Genomic DNA, 26,415 nt, shown 5'->3' with positions numbered 1-26,415 from the left:
CATTTTAATTTCATTCTCTGCTCTACTTTAGCTCAGGTTCACAGACAAACCGAAAGAAAACCTATAGCTGAGCTCACTTCCTGTTCCGAGCATCGTGTACCAGATTAAACTTCTGAAGAGCTCACACAAACCACGCCTACCGCTCAGGCTGTGGCTCATAATAATAACTCTTATTTCATTACTTTTAATAAACTGTTTATGTCCTCAGCTTTACGCCCCAGCGTGGTTATTCTATATATATATGTCTCCTAATATGGTCAAAGCTGGTTACTAAGCTGCCCATAAGCTGATTGAGCAAATTTTTTATAATATTTCTCGACAGCAGCTATTTGAAGAACAGTGTGAAAGGAGGAAGACAAAGTGGAACAACACTGTGATCATCCTACTAAGTACAAATAAAAGAAAAGGAACTTCAGTGATTAAGTTATTTAAGTTGTTCATTTGACTTCAGTCAGTAAACCAGGTCATAATTCAGGAAAGGACAATAGGTAAGAATTCTTATTTCAACTAGAATTTTTTTCACCATTAACAGCACTGATAATTAACAGTCTTGAATGATTATTTGTCTCTGATTCAGTAGTGATCACATCTACTCTCACTTCCTTATTACAGTTTAACCTTACTGACATAAAATAAAACTACTGTCAGTTTATTGCATACAAATAACAAAGCCATTCATTTTAAATAACACACACAGTGTTGAATTGTCTGATCTGATTGGTTAGAAGGTGTTGGTTAACTTTCTATAACAGCAACTCTGACAATAATTCTGACTGTAATTCAAATTCCAGGTTTATATTAATGCTCTTGTTAGAATACATTAATTATATGAATGTGCTCGTTCTAATAATACATCCAATCCACGTAATCTAAACCTGCATAATAAACAGATTTTTTTTTTAATTAAAAACTGTATTTCTGTAACAACAATGTAGAATTGTTAATATGATGACGTTTTCTGTAAGATGTTTATTTACCATTCATGGAAGGAGTCTCCAGGGTCAGCACTTTATGATTCTTCAAAATTTGCTGGTGAAGTAGATTATGTTATGAATGTCCTGGTGGGCGGAGCATGTTTCTGTGGAATTGGAATTAAATATTTAAATGCAATTTTCTGGCTTTTCACTTCTGAAACTTCTGTTTCAGATACATGCATCAAAAGAAACAAATTTCAGGTCAGAATTCAGAACTATATACAGTAGAAAATGTCAAAATCACATTTGGGCTCATGTCAGAGGATACAACTACTGAGCGAGCTGGACTCAAAAAAATCAAATGGATTTCATGTGAGTGAAACAGGATGGCAAAGATGTTTTTTTTTTAACTAATCCTTGCTTTGCTTTTCAGAATCAGCACACTGATGGAGACTCAAGATTTAGAATTTGAGAATTTTGACTACAATGTCTATGAAAATATTAAATCATTTTATGATTATGAACTGCACACCAGTGGTTTCAACGCTGTACACAGACACTTTGAATTGTTCATAATTCTTAGCATTGTGATCATCCTCAGTGTCATTGGTAACATCCTGGTTGTTGTGATCAGTGTATTCTATATGAGACTTCGATCACTGACCATCATCTTCATACTCAACTTGGCTCTGTCAGACCTACTGTTCACTGTCGGACTGGTATTCAAGGTCTATGACCATGTCTGGGGTTTGCCTCCTGAATTTGCAGTGTGTATGGCGTTTTATGTTGTTTCCTCAGCTGGATTTTACAGCAGCATCGTGTTCCTGGTGTTGATGAGTATTCAGCGATACACGGTCGTGGTGCACCCTCCCTCAGGCTGGAAGAAAGGACCTTGCGTCATATGTGTCCTTATCTGTGCATGGGTGGTGAGCATCTTGGCAGCATTTCCAGTCATGGCGCGGACTGTAGCACTTCCTTACTCAGGACATTGTACATACCGCATCTATACTGCATTTATTGATATTACTTATAAAGAGAACATTGTTTTTGTGTGTGCTTTTTTGTTCATGGGTTTTTGCTACATCAGGATTCTGCAAACCATCTTCAAATCACCAACAAACCACAAACACAGAACTACTGGACTTGTCTTCCTTCTGGTAGCTATGTTCTTTATTTGTTGGGCTCCTTATAACATAGTGAATTTTCTGGTGGTCTTAGATGATCAGATTGGGTTTTTTAATAATCAAGTCTTAAAACATCTTAATTACACCAGGTACATCTGCCATCTTCTGGCTTTCACCCGATGCTGCCTCAATCCAGTGATCTATGGTTTATTTGGTGTAATATTTCGTAAGGCAGTGAGAGAGTTTTTGCAAAAGCGAGTTCCTTCAAACTCTGCACAAATCAGAATGGTAGACCTTAATCCTGAGACTATTGTCAATTCAAATAATCAAGTCCCAGAGCTGGACATAGATTACGATTTTTTTTGAGCTGTAATTTCTCGCTCTGGAGATTTGACTTCAGAGATACCAACATTTCTAACAAGAAAATCCTAACAAAATTCTCACGTGTGCACAAAGCAACAATAAGAAAACATCAAAGCAAATATTGTGCTCTGACTATTATGAATAATAAGCAGCTCAGTGAATTGCTTAATTTTTTTAAGACCTCAGAGACCACAGTCCTGGCTTCTTGGTTCCTACTGACCGACAACTGTAAATCGGGGGTTTGTACCACTTGATTTAGACAACATTTATGTGAAAACAATCATTACTCTTAAACTTTTACTCTTAACTGGACAGTTAGAAGCTGCATTTAGCTTTGTGATTCTTTGTGACTACGACCCCAGCTTGGACAATGTTTGCCTCTAAAGAGGGGATTTTTCTTTAAAAGGTGTTAGAGGAGTTATTGAAAACACACAAATAACACACATGCTGTTATTGATAGGTTCCTAAAAGTTACATTTCTCTCTCTCTCTCTCTCTCTCTCTCTCTCTCTCTCACACACACACACACAACATTATTGTGTAATACATGTAAGGGTTTAACGACTGGGCGTTAATAAATAGGTGTTTTCTTGAAAAAGAATTTTCTTTTCTTTCTTTTTCTTCTTTGGTAAAGTATGATTTATCTCATGATATATTTATACCTTTTTTAAATATACAAAGTGTATTTTTTTTATAAAGGTGACATTAGCTTAAAGTCTGGGACATAAAAGAAGAAATATATACGATATGTAACACTGTAGTATATGTGGAGGCAAATTTATATAATGTTTCTTATTATAAAATTATATTAAATCAAATGGAAGAATATTTGGTCTGTTATTACATTCTATTGTTCATTGTAAGCATTTTAAAAATCTCTTCTTACTCTATTGGCAGATAATTTTCTTCTATTTTTTATTTTTTTTTTTTTTAAAGGTGCCTAAAATGAGAAAAAAAAAAAAGATCTATTATATTAACCACCAGGGGGCCATGTTTAACAGCTGGATATTCTCTAGTGCTCATGTGCACTAGGACATCTCGAAGTGTTGTGTTCCTCTTCTACTACAGCAATTTTGCCAACGATTATGATTTTGTAATGTGTGCAGTAGTCTGTATAAATCATTCCCTTGGCATTGGTTGTATTTTATAAAGGCGGACATGCTGCAGTTAGCTACACTGTTGGGTTTATAATTATAGTGCTAAATATATATCTAAACATGTATTCCTTTTATTCCTCTTATACCACAGCAATTTTGTCAACGATTCATGTTCATTAAGTTTAAATGTTTTGCACAGGTGATCACCTAGTAATTCTAGTGACATTAGCTATATATGCTTTAAAACATGGTGATGCTAGGTTTTTGTCTGGTATTACATTTATACATATAAACTGTTACAGCCTATCAATAAACCATTTCTGTATAATCTTTGCCTTCTGTCAAAAGATAAAATTCAATCCTTAAAAATAGGAATTGTACATACTGTATGAAAGCAACAGATTCAAGAAGTAAGAACTTTACCATAATTAATTCCCAGGTTGTAACACTACAAAATGTGGAAAAATTCAGAGAGGGTGAATACTTATGCAAGCCACTGTACATAATCAATCAGCAGTTATATACATCATTTCTTTTCTTACTTTCTTTTTCTATACGTACTTACACTGATCAGCCATAACATTAAAACCACTGACAGGTGAAATGAATAGCATTGATTATATCCAACCTACCAGAAGTGGTCCAAGGAAGGACAACTGCTTACCCGGTGACAGGGTCATGGGAACCCAAGGCTCATTGATGTATGTGGGGAGTGAAGATTAACCCGTCTGGTCCAAAGATCTACTGTAGCACAAGTTGCTGAAAAAGTTAATGCTGGCTATGATAGAATGTTATTGTTAGTGTATTGTAATGTTAAGTGCATTGCAGCTTGGTGTGTAAGGGGCTGCGTAGCCACAGATCAGTCAGAGTGCCCGTGCTGAACCCTGTCCACCACCCAAAGCATCTACAGTGGGCACGTGAGCATCAGAACTGGACCATGCAGCAATGGAAGAAGGTGGCCTGGTCTGAGAAAACACATTTTCTTTTACATCATGTGGATGGCCAGGTGTGTGTGTGTCGCTTACCTGAGAAGAAATGGCACCAGGAGGCACTATGAGAAGAAGACAAGCTGGCAGAGGCAGTGTGATGCTCTGAGCAATGTTCTGCTGGGAAACCTTGGGTCCTGGCATTCATGTGGATGTTACTTTGACACGAATCACCTACCTAAACATTGTTGAAGATCAAGTACACCCCTTCATGGCAACGGTATTCCCTAATGGCAGTGGCCTCTTTCAGCAGGATAATGCGTCCTGCTACAGTGCAAAAATTGTTCAGGAATGGTTTGAGGAACATGACAAAGGTGTTGACTTGGCCTCCAAATTCCCCAGATCTCAATCCAATCAAGCATTTGTGGGATGTGCTGGACAAACAAGTCCGATCCACGGAGGCCCCTTACAGGACTTAAAGGATCTGCTGCTCACGTCTTTGTGCCAGGTACCACAGCACACCTTCAGAGGTCTTGTGGAGTCCATGTCTCATCAGAGCTGTTTTGGTGGCAAAAGGGGGACCTGCATGATATCAGGCAGGTATATATCACATTGTACATTCACAGTTACTGGAAATTATTTTATGATCTGACCCCAAACTGTTTTCTTCTGAGACATAGAAGTGTTCACAGGAAATATAAACAGGAAACGGGGGAAGGGCTTTTGGGCTGTGAGTTCCCGTTACTCACACCTGAAAACCTTACACTGCAGAAAAAGGAGTGTGGTGGTAAATGCAGCTGTCTGAAGAACAGTGTAAAAAGAGGAAGACGAAGTGGAACAACACTGTGATCATCCTACTAAGTACAAATAAAAGAAAAGGAACTTCAGTGATTAAGTTATTTAAGTTGTTCATTTGACTTCAGTCAGTAAACCAGGTCATAATTCAGGAAAGGACAATAGGTAAGAATTCTTATTTCAACTAGAATTTTTTTCACCATTAACAGCACTGATAATTAACAGTCTTGAATGATTATTTGTCTCTGATTCAGTAGTGATCACATCTACTCTCACTTCCTTATTACAGTTTAACCTTACTGACGTTATAAAATAAAACTACTGTCAGTTTATTGCATACAAATAACAAAGCCATTCATTTTAAATAACACACACAGTGTTGAATTGTCTGATCTGATTGGTTAGAAGGTGTTGGTTAACTTTCTATAACAGCAACTCTGACAATAATTCTGACTGTAATTCAAATTCCAGGTTTATATTAATGCTCTTGTTAGAATACATTAATTATATGAATGTGCTCGTTCTAATAATACATCCAATCCACGTAATCTAAACCTGCATAATAAACAGATTTTTTTTTTAACAAGAAGAATTGTTAATATGATGACGTTTTCTGTAAGATGTTTATTTACCATTCATGGAAGGAGTCTCCAGGGTCAGCACTTTATGATTCTTCAAAATTTGCTGGTGAAGTAGATTATGTTATGAATGTCCTGGTGGGCGGAGCATGTTTCTGTGGAATTGGAATTAAATATTTAAATGCAGTTTTCTGGCTTTTCACTTCTGAAACTTCTGTTTCAGATACATGCATCAAAAAAACAAATTTCAGGTCAGAATTCAGAACTATATACAGTAGAAAATGTCAAAATCACATTTGGGCTCATGTCAGAGGATACAACTACTGAGCGAGCTGGACTCAAAAAAATCAAATGGATTTCATGTGAGTGAAACAGGATGGCAAAGATGTTTTTTTTTAACTAATCCTTGCTTTGCTTTTCAGAATCAGCACACTGATGGAGACTCAAGATTTAGAATTTGAGAATTTTGACTACAATGTCTATGAAAATATTAATTCATTTTATGATTATGAACTGCACACCAGTGGTTTCAACGCTGTACAAAGACACTTTGAATTGTTCATAATTCTCAGCATTGTGATCATCCTCAGTGTCATTGGTAACATCCTGGTTGTTGTGATCAGTGTATTCTATATGAGACTTCGATCACTGACCATCATCTTCATACTCAACTTGGCTCTGTCAGACCTGCTGTTCACTGTCGGACTGGTATTCAAGGTCTGTAGCCATATCTGGGGTTTGAATCGTGGAGATGCAGCGTGTAAAGCGGTTCACTTTGTTTCCTCAGCTGGATTTTACAGCAACATCGTGTTCCTGGTGTTGATGAGTATTCAGCGATACACGGTCGTGGTGCACCCTCTCTCAGGCTGGAAGAAAGGACCTTGCGCCACATGTGTCCTTATCTGTGCATGGGTAGTGAGCATCTTGGCAGCATTTCCAGTCATGGCGTGGACTGTAGCACTTCCTTACTCAGGACATTGTACATACAGCATCTATCCTGCATTTATTGCTATTACTTATAAAGAGAACATTGTTTTTGTGTGCGCTTTTTTGTTCATGGGTTTTTGCTACATCAGGATTCTGCAAACCATCTTCAAATCACCAACAAACCACAAACACAGAACTGCTGGACTTGCCTTCTTTCTGGTAGCTACATTCTTTATTTGTTGGGCTCCTTATAACATAGTGAATTTTCTGGACACCTTAACTTATTATCCAATACAGTTTTCTACTGAGGTCTTAAAACATCTCAATTACGCCATGTACATCTGCCATCTTCTGGCTTTCACCCGATGCTGCCTCAATCCAGTGATCTATGGTTTATTTGGTGTAAAATTTCGTAAAGCAGTGAGAGAGATTTTTCATAGGCAAGCTCCTTTAAACTCCGCACAAATCAGGATTGAAGAATGTCATTCTGACAGTTTTGGGTCAGTTTAAGCAAAGCAGGATTTTGGTGAGCTGTAACTTCACTTGGACTCTCTCTTGAGGCTCTAGAGAGAGTTGCTAATATTGCTACGAAGAAAATCCTAAGAGAAAGCGAGAAAAAAAAAGAATTTTTCTACAAAAACCATCAGTGGATAAGACAGCTAATTTTTTTAGACATCCGGCAAACAGCAGTAAGAAAACAGTGAAGCAAAAGTTTGCTGTGAACACTGCATAACCCTTTTACACGTAAGTGTTTAAACACACACACACGATGAGCCTGTGCCCATGATAGCCTCAGATTCCTGTTCTTGGCTGACAGATGTGGAACCTGATGTGGTCTTCATCACTTTTTTTTTTGGTACTAACTTTACCTTTATTGAAATAAGGTACAGTATGTGTAAGAATGTATCACACATTTTCCTAATTTGTCTAACTGTAACAACACAGCAATTTTTGTTTTATTTCTGGATAATCTTTGTTTTGTGTCATACAATAAATGAGAAGTGTACATAATGCAGCACTGGATTCACTAAAGGGGTTTTAGAAGTAAGTACTTTATCATAATAATAATGCTCAAATGACGTGTGTCACGAAAAGGCTGCCTGTCTGATATATAGTGCACTACAAAGGGTGCAAAGGCTGTCATTGTAATCCACACATAGTGCACACACACACTCTCACGTATTATGTTTCTGGTGTAGTTTCATGGCATAGAGTCCCAATTAGGACCATTTAAGTGCCAGGTTATAACACTACAAAATGTGGAAACATTCACAGGGGGTGATTACTTATGCAAGTCACTGTACATTATCAGCATTATCATTATCAGCAGTTATGTATGACACATTCAGGAATATGTCACATTCCTCTTTCTCCTCCCAGCCCTATTTTGTTTCTCTATTCTTTTGTGAAGTTTATATAATTTTCATTCAGGTGGCGTTTATGCCTCTGCCACTGAGTGAGGTAGGCATTATGTTTTCTGGGCGTCTGCTGATCCGCCCATCCGTCCATCTGTCCATCTGTCCTTTCCTTTGTCCATCCCAGATACTTGATATCTCAAGAACAAGTGGTTGAATGTTTGTACGATTTATATGGCGTTATCATTGTAACCAGCAGATGAGCCGATCAGATTTTGGAATTGATCCAAACAGGGTCAAGGTCACAGCAAGGTCAATTGTCTGAAATCGCTTTTCTTCAATAGCTTCCTTGACATCTGAAGTATATTTTAAGAGTATTTCTGGCATACACATTAGTAACAGGAAGGAGTAGACTTGTTGGTAGAGCCATCCCTGATGATGTTGGTGTCGAGTTCAACTTGTTTTCATTTGGATGTTTTGGTTTTTTTTTGGCTCAGTAAAGTGAGGCAAGATCTGTGAAAATTTACATTTTGTACTTTCATTGTACTTTCACTGGAATATCTGATTTAAATTTTGAGATCAGATAGCACTCTCAAAACATGGTAACCAGACAAGGCTGGGGTTTCCGGTTAAAAACCTCACAAAACCTCAAACTGCAGATAAACAGGTTCAACCTTTTGATTTTACTCTGAGTGTCGCTGTAAAACAGCACAGTGTAGCAACAGCAGGAATAATACAGGTACTCAGTACAACAAGGAAAGGAACTTCAGTGATTTTAGTTACTGATTTGTTTTATTTGAGTCAGTGAGCCAGGTCATAACTCAGGAAAGGAAAATGGGTAAGAATTTGTTTTTCAACTAGAATTTTTCACCATCAACAGCACTGATGAGTAACAAACTTGATGAGTAACAAACAGTAGTTATTTGGTCAGGGACCAGGTCTACTACTTCTTCATCACACTCTAACAGTGTTGATATTACAAAATAAATGAATGTCAGTTTGTTGCATACAAAACAGAAAGCCATTAATGCTAAATATTGTTCTTTATACCAGAGTATAACTTCAGAACTAACTTTACAATGTAACTATAAATGGATAAAATTGTAAACAGTAAACTGTAATGAAAGGTGATGATGCAGACAGAAACTGATGTGGACGATTCTGTTAATCAAAGAGAGCACTCACGTCTCTTTGTTGCCAGTAATTTTTTTTTTTCTTTTTCCTGAACTTCCCATTGACAGAATATATTAGGCCCAAGTTGATTTAATTTGTAGAACTACTTGTCTACGTTATTATTAATCTACCCAAAATAACCCACAGAAGTGGGAAGAAACATCAATATATTTTGCTAAATTGTTTACAAAAAAAAAAACTTGTGATTGCATAAGTGAAACTCCTAAATTCATTCTTATTAGTCAACCATCAGAAGATGTGTAATTAGTGGAATGGAGTCCATCTGTGCACATTTAAAGTGTAATGTGAGCTCAGTATAAATATGTTCCTGGAAGAGCCCAGAGTTTGTTAAAGAAAATATCAGAAACACAAGTCATTACGGTAAAATTCTTATTTCCAAAATGCCTTGGTTGTGGGTGAATCTGTGAATTTTGCTCACCTCAGATTAGCATGACCGCATGTATACAGGAAATTAAGCACACACGCTCAGTACCTACTAAACCACAGAGAATGCTTACATGTGTGGGGGGAAAGAAAAAAAAAAAAAAAAAAAGGATAAAGAACTTAAAAGTAGTGAACAGTGGCAGCAAATACAGCTCAAAATGTCACTGCTGCATCTCTAAATGCACAAATAATTCAAAAGAAACTTCTGTACTTTCTGTATGAGCTTTCACTCATTTACCACTAATGTGCTTGTGAAAGAGAAACAGCTTTGTGGGTGAGCATTTAAACATTGTAAGAGGCAGCGTATATCTGTAGCCAGCATTTCGAAGAATACTCTAACACGTTCCACATCTCATCATGCATCGTCATCATTTTTTTTTTTTTTTTTTTTTTTTTTTCTTAATTTTAAATTTGATGTTTCTTGTTGAAGTGTGCAACAATAATCTGCCAACATTTTTAGATTCCGGTTGCCGTGGTACCATTTTTCCATCATCACAACATCTGGAGACCTTTCACCATGCTCATTACTGTCTGCACCATGATTTACACAGAAGTCATCTAAATGTGAATGCAGAAAATGAATTGAAACATTTTGAAACAGCTGGATCAAAACAGCTGGATCAAACAGTCATTTGATGCTCTATAGCTCCCGAGACAATTTTCAGAAACATTCTTGAAAGCCTTCCATGCAATTCTCTCCGGCCCGACTAGAAGTTCTTCGAACTGCCTTCAAACTGTCATCGTTTGATTTCTGGACCAAGAACAAAAATTCCTCCTTTATCTTGGCACCAGCTATTTTGGAAAACACGTCTGAAGCATTGAAATCCTTTATTTTTCCTTGTTCATTGCTTTTGTTAAAAAAATTCATCAGCCCAAGGTTTATAAGAAGAGGAGGCAAAAATACTTTGTTGGGTTGAAAAGTGCTTTATGCTCCACACCTTTCTGTCCTGGAAGCATCTGCTTACAGCATGGCCAGTTCTTTTTAATATAACTGGACCCTTTAAATTAACACTGATATTCTATTCATAAATGAAACAATAGTACTTGGTATATTTATAGTTATATACAATAGTACTGAAAACTGCATTGCATGTCTGGACATATCCAGGAAATATTTCTTTACTTGCATTGTGGGCAACATTGAAATTAAAGATCGAAAACCCAAACTGAAAAATTTCAAGATGCTCAACAGCCCTTAAATCCATAAGATACACCCAAAACTTTTCAGGTAGCAAAGTATTTGCTGTTCTGTGTTATTTGTCTCTGATTCAGTAGTGACCAGAATAACCTTACTGACATCACAGAATAAACCTTTCCTCTGTGTGTTGTGTGTAAAACCATTACAGTTAAATAATTCTGTATTAAAACTGGTAACTCACCATTCTAACAGTTAATGGTTAATGGGGTGGGTGTGGCTAACTTTCAGAGCACCGCCCACTCAAAAATCAACAGACCAACAGAGATTTAAGGTGAACATCATCTTCTAAGATTCCTCCCAAGCCCTTACCATGAAAAAAATGTGCCAGAAGTCAGAACAAAAAAAAATTAAATAGTGATTCCAGAAGCAAAACAAAAAAAAAAGAAAAAAGCGTTAACAAAACCTGCAATTTAAAAAAAAAAATAAGGCAAATACAGGCAAAAATGAGAGTGTGAATGAATTTTACTTCATTCTCATGACTTGCATCTTCAATAGATTTGTTTTTTTACATTTTGATAATTAATATTTTCCTGTGGATTTTATTTCTCAATAAAAAAAGAACTAACCCCTCTTCTTCATCAGCAGTGTTTTTTTTTTTTTGACCACAATTCTGAAATGCAGCTCATGATTTCGCTGCTTGATTTTGCAGTTGTCATGTCATGCTATTTGATCCTCTATTAATATTCCTGTAACCACATCACACACCCATCTCAGACTACACACTTACCACTACGAGTTTAACCTCTAAGAGTTGCTAAAAGATTTAAACACACAAATGAAACATGTCATTGAGAGGTTCCTTTATAAAAAAAAAAAAAAAAAAAAAAAAAAAAAAAAAAAAAAAAAAAAAAAAGATGCATGGAAGGGTTGAATGCCTAAGTATTAATTATTTTTTCCTTTTACCTTCATGACATATTTCTACCTTTTTTTTAAAAAAAAAAATCTCAAATAAAAGAGGAAATCACTGATATGTAACATAACGTAGTATATGTAGAGGAGCATTGTGATTATTTGTACTTTGTGCTGTCTCAGTACTGCATAGAAACAGAACTACAAAAAAAAGTTTAAATAAAGTAGACTTGGGTTTGTTTTGTTCAAACAAAATTATTTATTGATTTTAATTTTTTACATGCTATACAGATGTGACTGCTTGGGGGAAAATGAGAATGAGGAGTAAAGAGATGAGGAAAAAGAAGTCTGGATAAAGATAACAAGAGTATGAATGTGGAGAGCTTAGAAACTCCACCAAACTAAAACTAAGTGTTATTTATGTGATTTATGGGATAAGAGGAGTTCTCTGTTCTAGCTGGTACAGATACCAGGTTACAGTTTAATATCAGATAGCCGTCGTGCTCGTCTTGTTTTTCAGTCTTTGTACAATATAGTCATATCTGTATTTACTGTACACAAATCTAGATTTACAGTGTTTCCATTGAACACATTATACAGTAGCTTAGCACTGCATTTTAGCATTACATTACAACAGCAACAGGATTTGCTGTCAATCAAACGTTCACAGAGCTAAAGCGAACTTGGAGCAGATCCTCAATCCAGCGGTGTTTAGAGCAGGTATGCACACTGAGCAAATCGAGATGAAGCCTCAAAGATCTAATCTGGCTGTAAAATGTATGAAATGTGGTGTGGAGGGTGATAATCAGCCCTTAAACCCCAAACACACGTGTCCTGATCTGATAAGGCATAGGGAAGATACACATAGCAGCATTTCATCTTTCTTCTTTTTATTGTCTTCACTTATTATTTTACTTATTATTAATGTAATGATTGTGTCAGCACACAGCAGAGAAACCCTGCCCTCTTCCTCAACATGCACCGTCCAATCCTCTCCAAACATGGCAGCCAATTAATATCTTAATTAAAAAAGCTCATAAATCTGCTGCATTAGACAGTAGATTAGACAGTGTTTTGTGGGTGAGATCTTTGGATTGAGCCTTCACTCAGGTCAGAGGTAGTGATGCACCGAAATAAATTCTTGGCTCAAAACTGAAACCGAAAACCTAAATGTCCTGAAGTGTTTTTATTCTTTTTATACCATAGTAATTTGCCAATGTTAACTTTCTGAACTATTAAGGGATGAAAAAATGAAAGGTAAAAAGGTAAGTGTTTTTCTGGACCATCAGCCAAAAATATAATAATAATAATAATAATAATAATAATAATAATAATAATAATGTTTGTGCTTTCAACAGGATACTTCTCCAAAAATGTGAGCAGAGAACATAAAATAACATGAAACTATTGTACGTCTGAGTATTGTTGGTGAAATAAAAACTTTCCTGGTCAAAGGTTTCAGAATTTTTAACTCTTTCGGGAAATGATCAGTGAATGAAAAGTGAAAAAAGGGCCTTTCCTTGGCCAAGAATTTTCACTCTAAATTTCAGTGCATCTCTATAAAGATCCCCAGTGCAACACTGTCAACATGAAGCAAATGTATATTAAAGCTTTATAAAGAAGTAGGAAAATACCATTTCTTCATACTTTCTCTTCATTCTTGTAAAAGTCATGATGCGTTCAATGGGTTACACATCATTCCTGGGTTTACTCAGAGCAAAACGAGTCCCAGATGTTTCTAAACATTTCAAAAGTCATCCTTCATCCAACGCTCTCACTACGGTTAGCACTTTGCTGAATTTTACCTCAACAGAAACAAACAAACCAAAAAACTTCAAGTATTAGATCAGACTTTACAGCTGATTGAAATCCACAGAGCTTCCACATACACACTAACAGCACGTTAATCAACTGAGCCTCTATGTTCCAGGAACATACCACTTTAGTGTGAGGGGGGTGGGTTGGGGGGTGAGGGGTCAGAAGGTAGGAGCTGCATCACAGAAACGCAAGGACAACTGATTAGAGAGCTGTCCACAACTTGAGAAGAGTGTGTTATAGTTACTTTCTCCTCACATACAGTAACCAGGTGTCTATGTGGAGAAAATGTAAAGGGAGAGAAAACTAAGTGGGTGTCAGTCACACTTTGTTTCCCATCATGCTCTCTGAGGGTTTCAGACATCACCTGTGATGACAGAGAATGCAATTAAAAAAAAAAAAAACATTCAGAGGAAAAACAACAATGATAAAAAGTCTGTGACTTTCACAATAAATATTGGTTTTGATTGTCTTCTGGGACAATTTGATTGTGATTATTTCCTTATAACAACATGACCACAAAGTGTTTTATTCCTTATTTAGCCGGGTGGGATAGCTAATAAAAGTTATGATTAAAACAATCACAAGACAGAGTTATAAAGTGTAAAGTGAGGATGAGGATGAGGAAGGCCGGCATGTCGGCTCACCTGCATGGTGCTGGACTTGGCTTTGTTCCCATGTGCTCAGGTCATGTGTGCTTCCGTTCTCTCTGAAAGCCAGCAGCGGCGTCTTCCTCCTCTCGTCCTCTTCCTCTCCGTCTCCCTCCTGACGGGACAGCTTGGTCACCATGGGCACCTCGATCACTTCCTCAAAGGCCGGGGTCTCCATGACGACGCCGTTTTCTTGAAGCTGGGCTTCGGTGCTTATTCTGATAAAAATGTAGCACAGCTCTAACTGCGTATATATTTCACAATGTTAATTACATCTAGAATCAAAGAAGACACACAAGATTGGACCCGATATAATGCGGTTTTTTTATATTATATTATTATATATAATAATTATATATAATAATGCTAGCGGGACACCTGTAGTGACACATTATAGCCCATGAGGGCAGAACAGAGATGCAAATATGGTGCCATGAAGGCTGACTTTTTTCTCAGGGCAGGTTCATCATCAATTAGAGATTCCTAACAGTTACAATCAGTATACAGTACAGCAGGGAAAAAAAAATTCCCTTCACTAGCTTTCTATCGCTACTGATCTGAGGAGTGAAGTGGAGCTGTAGATGCAGTACTTACTTGTGTCCAGCAGGGGGCAGTGTGTGTACGTTGAGGTCAGGGTTAGTGTGTCCATTGCTGTCACTGTGCTGTGTGGCGTGAGGATTTTGTGGAGCTGATACAGTGATTGAGGGGATCCCAGGGACCACATTCACTGAGAGAGAGAGAGAGAGAGAGAGAGAGAGATTACAGAAATTAATAACAGAACATTATATGCTGTATGTATTATTCAAATGTGAAATGAGAGAGAGAGAGAAGAAAGACAGATAGTCAGAGAGAGAGAGAGAGAGAGAGAGAGATTACAGAAATTAATAACAGAACAGTGTGTATATGCTGTATGTATAATTCAATTGTGAAATGAGAGAGAGAGAGAGAGAGAGAGAGAGAGAGAAGAAAGACAGATAGTCAGAGAGAGAGAGAAAGAAACAGTCTGAGAGAGAGAAGATAGAGAGACAGACAGGGCGAGAGAAGAGAGAGACAGACAGGGCGAGAGAAAAGAGAGAGACAGCGAGAGAAAAGAGACAGACAGCAGTCAGAGAAAAAGTGACGAGAGAGATGGACAGTCAGAGAGGGAGAAAGAGAAATTACAGAAATTAATAACGGAACAGTGTGTATATGTTGTATATATAATTCAAATGTGAAATGAGAGAGAGAGAAGAAAGACAGTCACAGAGAGAGAAACAGTCAGAGAGAGAGAGAGAGAAGATAGAGAGACAGTCAGAGCAAGAGAAGAGAGAGACAGTGAAAGAGAAGAGAGACAGAGAGAAGGAGGAGAGAGAGAGAGAGAGAGAGAGAGAGAGAGAAAGACCATCAGAGAGAGAGAGTATGAGAGAGAGAGCGAGAGAGAGCACCCCATACACAGAGAGGTACACAGTAAGAGAGACAGAAAGAAAGACAGACAGAGAGAGAGATATATAAGGATCAGAAAGAAAGCACAGTTCTTGTTTTTTTATACAGTAGGAGGTTCTTAGCTATTAGCAAACTTTTGATCCTGTGTGTAGCAGGAAACAGGAAGTAGGAACATGTGAAAATGCCCCTTTCACACACGCCTGCAGGTTAAATGCTGCACAGCTGTGTGACCTGCTGGTGACTTTTTACCAAACTGCCTCTTCTCTGCATTCTACCCTTTTCCCAACCTTTCCAAAGCTTCACAATCCTGCTCTGAATGAAACATAAACCTGGCTAAAGTTGGGCGAAAAAGTATAAAACACATGAAATCGGTCTCACCCGTGTCCTGAGAACTCTGCTGACTCACGTCTCCGTTCCTCTGACCGGGGCTTTTCTAATAAACACGCCACACAGAGAGAATTAAAACATCATTTTATACAAGAGGCACGAGCGACAAATCTTTGAACAATATGAGTGTGTGTGTGTGTGTGTGTGTGTTCAGAACAGTACCTGATCTGAACGGCGTGTGCGTTTCATGATCTCCTCGAGACGCTACGGAAATGAAGTGTGTGTTTAAGTCACTGATGAACATATGTAAACTCCAAAAAAAAAAGAAAAAGAAAAAAAAACCTGTACCTTTTTCCTCTCAAGTCTCTCAGCCTCTTCTTTCTGGAAGTGTTTCTCTCTCTCCTGACGCAAACGCTCTGCTTCTTCACGCTGCCGAGCCTCCTCTTCCTCTTTCTGTAACACCAACACACACGGGTTAGAGTTGTGTGCGTGTGCACTGCACGTGTATGACGCATTCACCTGTGTGGTCATTTATTATTATACATACCTGTGTGTGTGTGTGTGTGTGTGTGTGTGTGTGTGAGTGTGAGAGAGAGAGAGAGAGAGAGAGAGAGAGACCTGTCTCTGCAGGCGTTCTGCTTCTTCTTCTTTTTCTCTCTGGAGTCTCTCCTCTTCTAAGCGCCTCTCTTCTTCCTCCTTACGTTTCTTCTCCTCAGCCAGACGCTGGGCCTCCTCTTCTCTTTTCGCTCTCTCCTCAGCTATCTTCCGTGCCATCTCCTCTCTGTGTCGCCTGTCCGTCAAAGAACACACACACACACACACACACACACACACACACAGCTTAAAAACTCCTGGAGTGTCTTTTATTCATTATGCAATTCAATTCAATCAGTGGATCTGAACCTCTCGGCCTCCTCCTGCTGCCTCTTCTCCTCCTCCTCTTTCTCCCTCTGCTCTCTGGCCTGCCGTCGTTTCTCAGCCAGCAGTCGAGACGCCTCTTCTGGGTCTGTGGTTCCTGCACTGACTCTGACTGCTGGAGGACTCGCCACCCTCTCTACACCTGAGACAAACAGGAAAAGTTTAAAATGAAGTCCACAATACTCGTGTGTGTGTGTGTGTGTGTGTGTGTGTGTGTGTGTGTGTATAGAGAACAGCAGCAGTCGCTCTAACCATTGGACTCTGCTTTACGTGTGGAGATTTCAGCTGCTTCTTTAGCAGGACTTTCATTCTGCTCCTTCTTCTCTTGTTTTGCCTCCTCATCCTCTTCCCTTCTGCCCTCCGTCTCTTCTCTTTTGGCCTCCTCTTCCTCCTTTAGGTCCTTCTCGTCCTCCAGACTCACTCTCGGGCTCTCTGATGTCACCCGGCTGGGTCGCAGGTTACCAGGCAACAGGGAAGGGTTGCTAGGAGATAAGGGCATGGAAGATCGAGGAGGAGGAGGAGATCTGGATCTTTTGGACATCGGAGACTTCTGAGGTGGTTTAGTGGAACTCCTGAAGTCACACAGCAAGAAATAGTTGATAGGGAATAAAGAAGAGAAAATCTTTGTGTAAATTTACTTACTATATAAATATAAACTCTGATTGCACAGCTTCGATTTGTATAACTGTCAAGAGTTACGCAATTTTATTTACGGATTACACTGTCAACTTTAAATCTCTTATTAATTTCAATTACACAGAAATTTAATGAAAATTTGGTGAAAGTCCGTTGTTTCATATTCATTATTTGAAAGAAAGCAGTCTAAAACAAATCCATTAGCCATCCAATTAGGACAAAAGTAATGGCACTGCAGAAAAGGAGGAAGAGCTAGTGTGTGTCTATGGTAACCGATGCACTGAGCTGCATTACTGGAAGATTTAGCACTCGCTGTGTGTTTAAGTGCTCTTTCACTGTTTAGTTGTCATTTTCAGCTCTCTGTGAGCTTTGCCTTTTATGGAATTTTGTGGGTGTCAGTAAACATAAATCAGCTGAGCTGTGAATGCATATGGCTGACTGGCGTTAACATACACATGTGAGTACAAAGAAAATCAGTGTAACTGAAATTTTTGCAGGATATTTATTTTTACTTCTGCTTTGACTACGAAAAGAATTACACACAAAACTTTACTAACAGATTGATAAACGAGGTCAAGCGTCAGTACCTGGCAGATGACGGCTGGCTGACTTTAGTGCGCTGGCTGCCAGGAGAGGGAGCTCTCTTAGTGGTGGTGAGGTTCAGAGTTGGCATGGGACAGGACAGATTACTCCAGGACTTGCGCACGTAGTCCTTATCCTTCCTATCAACCTAACCATGCAAGAACAACAACAACAACAACAAAACAGTTAGATAAATAGTGCAAATACAGAAATCTTAAGAAAAGAAGAATCTTGAAGGCATCTCAGTTTTTACGTGCAGGAATTTATCCCACAGCAGCGACACATTTCTCTCAACTGTTACTGTTACACTGCTCGCATCTAACCTTATTACATCACTCAAAAATGATCATCAATAATAATGACTAATGAGTGTTAATAATGATGAGCAGATGCAATACGAAATGCTCATGTATGTGGGAGGAATTTAAAATTTTATATCATGTTACAGATTTGGGGTGTATTACATACTGTATCATTTCTACTTTAACCTTCAACCTATCAAGGCTTGTGTCCAGCAGATGGCACTATTGAGAAAAAGGTTACAAATAAATGACATAGGGGTAATGTACACATTTGCTCAGCACAATATCTTCCTTTCTTGCTGGACAAAGTTTATAACCTTGGGCTTGTGTTAAAAAAATAAATAAATAAATAAAATAATGAGAAAGTTTCATAAAGTTTTCTTTGGACAGAAAAACAGTTCAGTGCTATTCAGATTCTGATCCAGGTCTTCAGAATAACATGGTGTAAAGTATATGTGTGTGTGTGTGTGTGTGTGTGTGTGTGTGTGTGTGTCTGTGTGTAAAGAAATGGTAAGAGTTGGCATAAGTGCTGTTTAGTGTCGTTTGAGGGGATAAAAAAAAAAAAAAAAGAGTATGATTCGGCTCGGCACTGACGCCTGTGTAACAGCCTGAATTAGTCCAAAGCAGGTCAGAGGCTCTGGGTCTCAGACATAAGTCTTTAATACCATAAGCCCCTGGCAAACTGTACACATCCAAAGGCTGATATGTGTGTGTGTGTGTGTGTGTGTGTGTGTGTGTGTGTGTGTGTGTGTGTGGCCATCAGGTCAAACAAGAACTTCCTGTGGAGCTTAAACGCTAATCCAAGCAATTGAAAACAACAAACACGTCAAATTTCCTTTAATAAAAATGAATTAAATCTCTTCGAATCACATGAAATAGATTTTATTTGCATTTTAATGCATCAAAAATTCTTATACTGCCACATTAACAGCACACATTAATGCTATGTGTTTGTACATACCATCATAATTTCACATTTATGGTATCTATATGAGAATCTCTTTCATTTTTCATTATTTTCGTCTTTATTTAAAACTACACAGTAGGACTGAATTCTGAATTGTTTATTATTCACTGTATATGCTCACTACATAGAGTGCGACATTAACCTGATAGTACCTGTGTAGTGTACTAAGAGGTCTAACATCTAACAGAGAGGGAAAAAACCTTAAGGATATGTTAGGAGACAATAATCCATGGTCTATACGATACATACTGAAATAAAATATTAAATGACGACGCAGAGCACAATGTAACCGCCGCTTTTATCACTGAAAAGCGTGTCCACATAGAAATGCAATTTTGCGTCGCCATTTTGTTTTCTACTGGCTCACAAGGTCAAGGCTCAAAATGACTTTAATTGCAACGGTCAAATTTACTTTATCTAATCACCTTGGCAGGAAATTCAATTCACTGAAGGGAAAAGAGGCATGTAGATAAAGTTGCCGTAAAAACACGAAAGTAACAGCAAATGTGTTTTTCCCCTTCAGTGAACTGGATTTTCCTTAGTGTCTTAGCTGAAAAAGCCCAAAAGCGTAGTTTTCTAGTGTTTCCCATATCGCTGTGTCAATAATCATAAATGCTACAGCTAAACCGCTACAGCTAAACCATATTAAAAATTCAACAGCTGAATAAGAGTCCAATTCCGAGTAAACCCCTCCCCCCCATGTAAGTAACAACCTGTTAAGGGTCTAAAAGAACTGAATATGGGATTTATTTTCTTTCACATATCTGAAATCCTTTCTGACAGCCCTCTTGTGTGTCTTCTTACCAGCATAGCATGGGCTGCCTTCCTGCATGTGTTGCCATCCGGCGCGGCTCTGACCGCTCGCTCAAGGCTGAGGCCGGCTCTGATTGGTCGCTCGGTGCTGCGTGACTGCAGGGCCTTGATGGACAGTGAGCTCGTTTGGTGACAGGATGCTGAGCGAGGACAAATGGGGGTCACTGAACCAGGGTCAAAGGTTAAGTAGCCAAGCAGGCCATTTGGAGTATGAGTTTATTAAACAGGGAGGTATGGGATGGGGGAGGAGGAAATGTGAGTGTAATATGAGAAAGAAAGAGGAAGGTAAAGAAAGAAAGAGAAAGTGCGTGTCAGCATCTACAAAGCAATAAAAGGTCACGCAGTGACTACGATCATCCCTGAATAAACAAGCTCCAGTTAGTCCAGCTGCAAGGGTCCTTACCAGAACCAGAAGATACGACCACATCACCCTTATTTTATCCACGCTGCACTGGCTCAACTTCGCATTGATTATAAAATGCTACTTTTGACCTATAATGCACTGAATGGTCTCACGCCACAATCCCTGAGCAAACTTTTGGTCTACTTCGATCAAAAGGTGCAGGCTATTTGTTGGTACCTCGAATAGTGAAGGCTACAGCAGGGGATAGAGCTTGCTCTTACAAAACTCCACAGTTATGGAACAGCCTTCCAATTAGTGTTCGGGGCACAGACAGTCTCAGTCTAGTCTGAAAACATATTGCTATGATAGCTTTAGGACTGCAATTGCCATGAACAGTTTTGCACTCAAGTCTCCATCCCTGAACAGCTGATAAATTCAACAAATCAGACTTCATGTGAAAACTGTAATGAATTTCCTGGTTACACAGTTGCACTATTTGACCATGTAGCACACTGTTGTAAAAGGGATTTATTTATAATCGCACTATTCTTTGTCACCCAGATGAGGATGGCTTCCCTTTTGAGTCTGGTACCTCTCAGGGTTTCTTCCTCATATAAGTCTCAGGGAGTTTTCTCTCACCACCGTCGTCTGTGGCTTGCTCATTACGGATAAATTCATACATTTACAATTTATATCCTGAATGCATTTATTTCTGTAAAGCTGCTTTGGGACAGTGTCCATTGTTAGAAGCGCTATACAAATAAAATTGAATTGAATTGACTGAGGGGAGGAGCTGAAAGTATTGAGTTCAGAAAAGTGGGTGTGGCCTAGCATGCCTGTTCCTCCTGAAATAGAACTCAGTGATGATCGCGTTCTGCGTGTTAGCAGCTTTTTGCCCCAGTTGTTAATTAAAGATTAGAATATACCAGAAAGAGAGAGAGAGAGAGAGCAAGAGAGAGAGAGAGTAAGAGACTGACAGACAGTCAGAGATATGGAGAGAGATTAGGCGGGGAGAGAGAGAATGAGAGAGAGAGAGAGAGAGAGAGAGAGAGAGAGAGAGAGAGAGAGAGAGAGAGAGAGAGAGAGAAAGAAAGAAAGAAAGCGAGAGACACACACCCCAAAGACAACAACAGGAATAAAAGTAGCATAAGACTCTAATGTTTACTCCCACATGCAGCCTTTGTACACAAGATTTAAATGAAGCAATGAACACGCACCCGCGCGCACACACACACACACACACACACACACACACACACACCCCAGATCGACAGTAACCCTGGTAACAGTTAAAGAGAGAAAAACCCTGAAAGAGCCATTTTGTTTCAGAGAGAAAAGGGAAAGGTGGCCAAACAGAGCTCTATTCTCTAACACACACCTCTCTTCCTCCCGCTCATGCGCACACACACACACACACACACACACAAATCCTAAATGTCCGGGCTTAATGACTTCACTGGGGAAAACGATAAAATCCGGTTTCCAACAAATTGTCTATTCAATTCCTTGCCATACAGTCAAGCAAGAAAAGTTAGAGTAAATTGTGTGTGTATGTGTGTGTGTGTGTGTGTGTGTGTGTGTGTGTGTGTGTGTGTGTATGCTGCTTTACCTGCATCTCCAGACAGAGATACAGCACTACGGCTTCTGGCCAGGTATGAGTGCGTTGGTGTCTGTAAGCGACTGACTACATTGCTCTCCCATGGGGTTAGAGGCATACGACGCATACCTGAAACAAACACAAACACACACCTCTTACGAGTTATACTAGTTTAGTGTTCTTCACTAACGCTAGTTAAAGGAACATTTGGGAAGCTGAAAATATGGAGCATGAAGAGCCAAAGCCAAAACACACCACAGAAGAGTGACAGTGCAAGCATATACAAGACCCATTTCCATTCCCATGCTAATCCATACTACTGAAGTCATTAGCATGCTATAGGAATGCATGCACTGCTCAGCTGAATACGCTTAAAGGTACAGTTTGTAAAAGTGTTTCTAGATCTTTAATAAAAACACCATTTCAAAGTTACCTTGAACACCGCTAATTCAAAACGCTGCGCTTCAATTCGGGTTGTTCTTTTCTGGCCCAGAAATGATCTCTGCCCCAAGACAACTCATGAGGCAAGTGTGGTTTTAATGGAGTGGGGTGGAGTTTATTAAGAGTTAAGAGCTTTCTTCTAAATGGCATTTCATCTAGGCTTTAAAATAATTACAAACTGCTCCTTTAATGCACTCAGATTAAAATGTTGCAACAGCTTGTCCTTGGACCAAAGCTGGAAAAGACAGGAAGTAAAGTTACAGAAATATTAAAGGGGGGGCGGGCACTCCTCACAAACATTCAAGACCCAAGACCAGCCTTTCAAAACATGCCAGTTTGCCCTGAAGTAACTCCTCACACACATTCACAAAAACACTACCTGGGCTGAGGACTAGGGATCATGTTTATGGAACAATTTTAAGTCTAGTGGCTTACTGATGATCAGAAAGATGTGTAACAGCACAGCAAAAGCCTCATTTGACTGGTTATTTTGGTCTGCCCCAGAATGCAGTTCCATTCAAAAGCACTCTAAGATTTATTTTTAAAATATGCCATCAAACCTCAAGATTCCAGGTAGTAGCATACAGTGAATTTGTGTTTCCTGCTGAGAAAAAAAGAAAAAAAAATCCTTGTCTTGCGTTAAATCCACCTGCAGGTCTGTCCTGATGGATCTTCTCTCTGGACGCACGAGCTTTAGATGGAACTTTATTTACTAAGCAAGAGGAGGAGAGGGACGTCTGCTTCTGTAAGCCTTAGACCAACAGCACAAGACGAAAACCGCACACGTGTTAACCAGACATTACGGGTTGGACTGAGACTGAGACAAAGGGAAGTAATGTTTAAACATTTGAATAGAATTACTCATCACTACATAAGATCAAGTGACATCCTATAAATATATATATAGATCATGTATGGATAGTGTGAGCTGATTTTACCCTGTGTAGCACCAAACACTTATCAAATCTCAAGACTCTTTCAGACTAGAATAGTTTTTTTTTTCTAGGATTCTGTATTTGGCCTCAACCCTAACCAGTTTCCCAGTCTGTGCTGATGAAAAGCATCTACATAGCCTGATGCTACCACCACCATGCTTCACTGTGGGGCCAAAACAATCAATTGTGGTCTAATTAGACCAAAGATCCTTTTTTCCACACATTTGTTAAGTCTCAGATATGACTTTTTGACCTTCTTCTGGCCCAGCTTTGTGGAATGAATTGCGGATGTCCTGTGAACAGATTCACGCATTTGAGCTGGGGATCTCTCCAGTGCCTTCAGAGTTACCCTTGGTTTCTTGGCTTCCTGTCTAACTAATGCTTTTCTTACTCAGTCCCTGCCTTTTGGTGGATGGCCTCCTTTAGTTAGAATCGTCGTTGTGCTATACTGTGCCTATTTTTTAATAATTGAGTTTCCGCAGGATGTTCAAAATGAGATTTTCTTTACAACCAAACTCTGATACTTTTCCAGAACTTTGATTTAATAGCTTGTTGGTCTTCATGATGCTCTTAGTTTAGGTATATTCTCTAACAAATTCCAATTAAGTCCATTTCAGTTCCAGGTTGTAACACTGCAAAAAGTTCAAGGGGCATCTGAGCAAAAGTGTATAGTGTGTAGTGTGTTTAAGTCAACCTTATTATATAAACAAAAGGAAAAATAGTCACAGAGTAATAACGCACCCAGGACAGAAGGTCTGAATGTGTGTTTTGTTAAGAACAGCGGTGGACGAGCGTGTGCGAGTGTGTGTAAGTCTGTGTATATCTGTGTGTGTTTACCTCTATCTGGTGAGTTTAACAGTGTGGCAGAAGATGAAGACAGTCGTTTGTTTATGACTGGATCTATGTGCTTGGACAGATTCATGGTGGAGACTGACCGTCTGTCAGCATCTACAAACACACACACACCAACAAACAACAACACACAGACACAGACACACACCAACATGAGACACAAAACAGAAAGGACCAAACAGGAACAGAGAGCTCAGTACAGAAACACAGACCGGGCGAACAGACAGGATTAATCGAGTGCAGAGAGCATGATGGCTGTAAGGACAGGGTAAGAGAAGGACAGAGTGGTAACATTTTCTACTCTAATTTTCTACAGAATGTTTCAGTGGTGTAGACAAGGTCACACATACATACACCATATCATCACCAGACTGTTTGCATATACCAACTTCTACTCATTCGTTATTCATGTATCCCTAGCAAGCCCAGGTAAAAGCAAGGTGTAGGAGACATGGGAGACATTTTTTTATGGGTCACTTTCATATGAAACGTACTGTAAGTGTTTTGATTGCTTAATTATTTAGGAACAAATAGGAAGTTTTTTGACGATACAGTCATGCACAAATTTAGCTCAAGCATTCCTAGTCCTAGCTAACAGCAGCTAACTAACTTACCTAGCTTGCAACCAAGATTAATATCAGTAACACAGATTAAATAAAGATTTTTGTAACTCTGCCAATGAAGAGTAGCTTCGATAACTCTGGAGGCAGGAAATCAAGAAAATTTAAGCTGCTTGTGTGATATTACTGTCTGCAGCCACAGTTAAAGCAGGACGTCACATCATGTCCTGGTGAATGTCTCAAAAATAGACAAGCTCTTATTCTTAGTTATGTTGCAATGTTGAAATATTGGGAATTAAATATTTAACTCAATGCTCACTAACAAGACTAATCATTCACCAGCATGTTTGTTTTTCTCGCTTGCCTCCCAACGTGCAACCTGATTGATCAAAAAAAATTGATGACATCACTTGGTGCAAGTTAAACTTATTTTTAACACCTTTTAGAAACCCAACTTTTTAAAAGCAGCGACTTATCATAGAATTACATGGAAAATGTAGCTGATGAGAAATAACACCAGGTAAGAAAGCACCCTAAACTAGCAGAGAGCTTGGTAACGCTCCCTAGTTAAAGTCACTTATGTGAAACTAGCATTAGCTAGTTAATGGTATGGGGACTGGTTACAGGATACACACTTCTTCAGACTGGACCACACCACATTTATGTTTACTTCATGCAACTCTAATGTAGCTGCAACTACTACTTATGATGACGACATGCACCTACAGTATTCCCAGCTACATGACTGGATTTTGAATGTGACTTGGTTAACCTGCCCCCTTCAAATGCTCACACTTTTCTGTGTTTCCTTCCATAAAAGTTCATTAGATTTCACTCGACATCTTAAACTCGTTCCCCACTCTACAGTTACTTCAGATGACATATACACACATGTAGTAAATGCTAAAGCTACACAACTAAATAACCTCTATGGCAAACACTAAGCCCAGACAAGCCTCTTCACCATTTCACTAGTGATATTCGTGCGCTACAGTCTGACGCTACATGCTATAACTGACGATGCTAGTCAGATGGCTAGTGGGCTGCTCTACTCTGAGTCATATTCACATTGTGTGTGCAGGCGCTGCTGACGTGCCGGACTGAAAACACCACCACACTCCAGTCCAGCCAGGTCCAGTGTGAAGAGGAGAGCAGAGTCATCAAATCCTGAGAGAGAGTGATGTGAGACAGAATGATGTATATCTATATAAAATGAAAAAAATAGAGAGAGAGAGAGACAGAGACAGAGAGAGTGAGAGAGAGAGAGAGAGAGACTGACTGACTGACAGGCAGAGAGAGTGAGACAGCAAGAGAATTAGAGCGAGACAAAGTGAGAGAGAAACACAAATAGAGAACAGAAAGACAGCAAAAGAGAGACAGAGAAAGGTAGAAAGAATAATAGACAGAAAGAGACAGAGAGAAACACAGAGAGATGGCGAGAGAGAGAGAGAGAGAGAGAGAGAGACAGAGAGAGTGAGGGAGGGGGAAAAAAAACAACAGAAAGAAACAATAG

General features: G+C 38.9%; 3 protein-coding genes across 9 annotated transcripts in view; 2 read left to right on the top strand and 1 right to left on the bottom strand.

Moving 5' to 3' along the window:
- Positions 1–351: 351 nt before the first annotated feature.
- Positions 352–3,216, top strand: LOC113530508 (chemokine XC receptor 1-like). The gene is made up of 2 exons (XM_026920601.3): positions 352–488; positions 1,348–3,216. Exon 2 carries the CDS (start codon positions 1,361–1,363, stop codon positions 2,402–2,404), a length of 1,044 nt encoding a protein of 347 aa, XP_026776402.3. The 5' UTR covers positions 352–488; positions 1,348–1,360; the 3' UTR covers positions 2,405–3,216.
- Positions 3,217–5,149: 1,933 nt separating this feature from the next.
- Positions 5,150–7,734, top strand: LOC117599250 (chemokine XC receptor 1-like). The gene is made up of 2 exons (XM_034311818.2): positions 5,150–5,383; positions 6,219–7,734. Exon 2 carries the CDS (start codon positions 6,232–6,234, stop codon positions 7,231–7,233), a length of 1,002 nt encoding a protein of 333 aa, XP_034167709.2. The 5' UTR covers positions 5,150–5,383; positions 6,219–6,231; the 3' UTR covers positions 7,234–7,734.
- Positions 7,735–11,998: 4,264 nt separating this feature from the next.
- Positions 11,999–26,415, bottom strand: part of map7b (microtubule-associated protein 7b) — a 33,793-nt gene continuing 19,376 nt past the window's right edge. Inside the window, exons 6-20 of one of the 7 annotated variants that reach the window (XM_053240826.1) lie at positions 25,971–26,069; positions 24,328–24,438; positions 23,205–23,306; positions 22,127–22,243; positions 20,166–20,314; positions 18,098–18,240; positions 17,127–17,446; positions 16,860–17,016; positions 16,575–16,746; positions 16,305–16,409; positions 16,179–16,220; positions 16,008–16,062; positions 14,802–14,934; positions 14,205–14,419; positions 11,999–13,924 (exon numbers count right to left, since the gene is read on the bottom strand). In XM_053240826.1, coding sequence (XP_053096801.1) covers positions 13,914–13,924; positions 14,205–14,419; positions 14,802–14,934; positions 16,008–16,062; positions 16,179–16,220; positions 16,305–16,409; positions 16,575–16,746; positions 16,860–17,016; positions 17,127–17,446; positions 18,098–18,240; positions 20,166–20,314; positions 22,127–22,243; positions 23,205–23,306; positions 24,328–24,438; positions 25,971–26,069 — 1,931 coding nt within the window. In that variant the 3' untranslated portion in view covers positions 11,999–13,913. Of the gene's footprint in view, positions 13,925–14,204; positions 14,426–14,801; positions 14,935–16,007; positions 16,063–16,178; positions 16,221–16,304; positions 16,410–16,574; positions 16,747–16,859; positions 17,017–17,126; positions 17,447–18,097; positions 18,241–20,165; positions 20,315–22,126; positions 22,244–23,204; positions 23,307–24,327; positions 24,439–25,970; positions 26,070–26,415 lie in introns of all 7 variants that reach the window. The other 6 variants (XM_053240825.1, XM_053240827.1, XM_053240828.1 and 3 more) reach the window with 6 other exon arrangements.

The sequence above is a fragment of the Pangasianodon hypophthalmus genome, chromosome 16, assembly GCF_027358585.1.
Source record: "Pangasianodon hypophthalmus isolate fPanHyp1 chromosome 16, fPanHyp1.pri, whole genome shotgun sequence".
In the NCBI taxonomy this organism is placed as follows: Eukaryota; Metazoa; Chordata; class Actinopteri; order Siluriformes; family Pangasiidae; genus Pangasianodon; species Pangasianodon hypophthalmus.
This window is presented reverse-complemented; position numbering and strand designations above follow the sequence as displayed.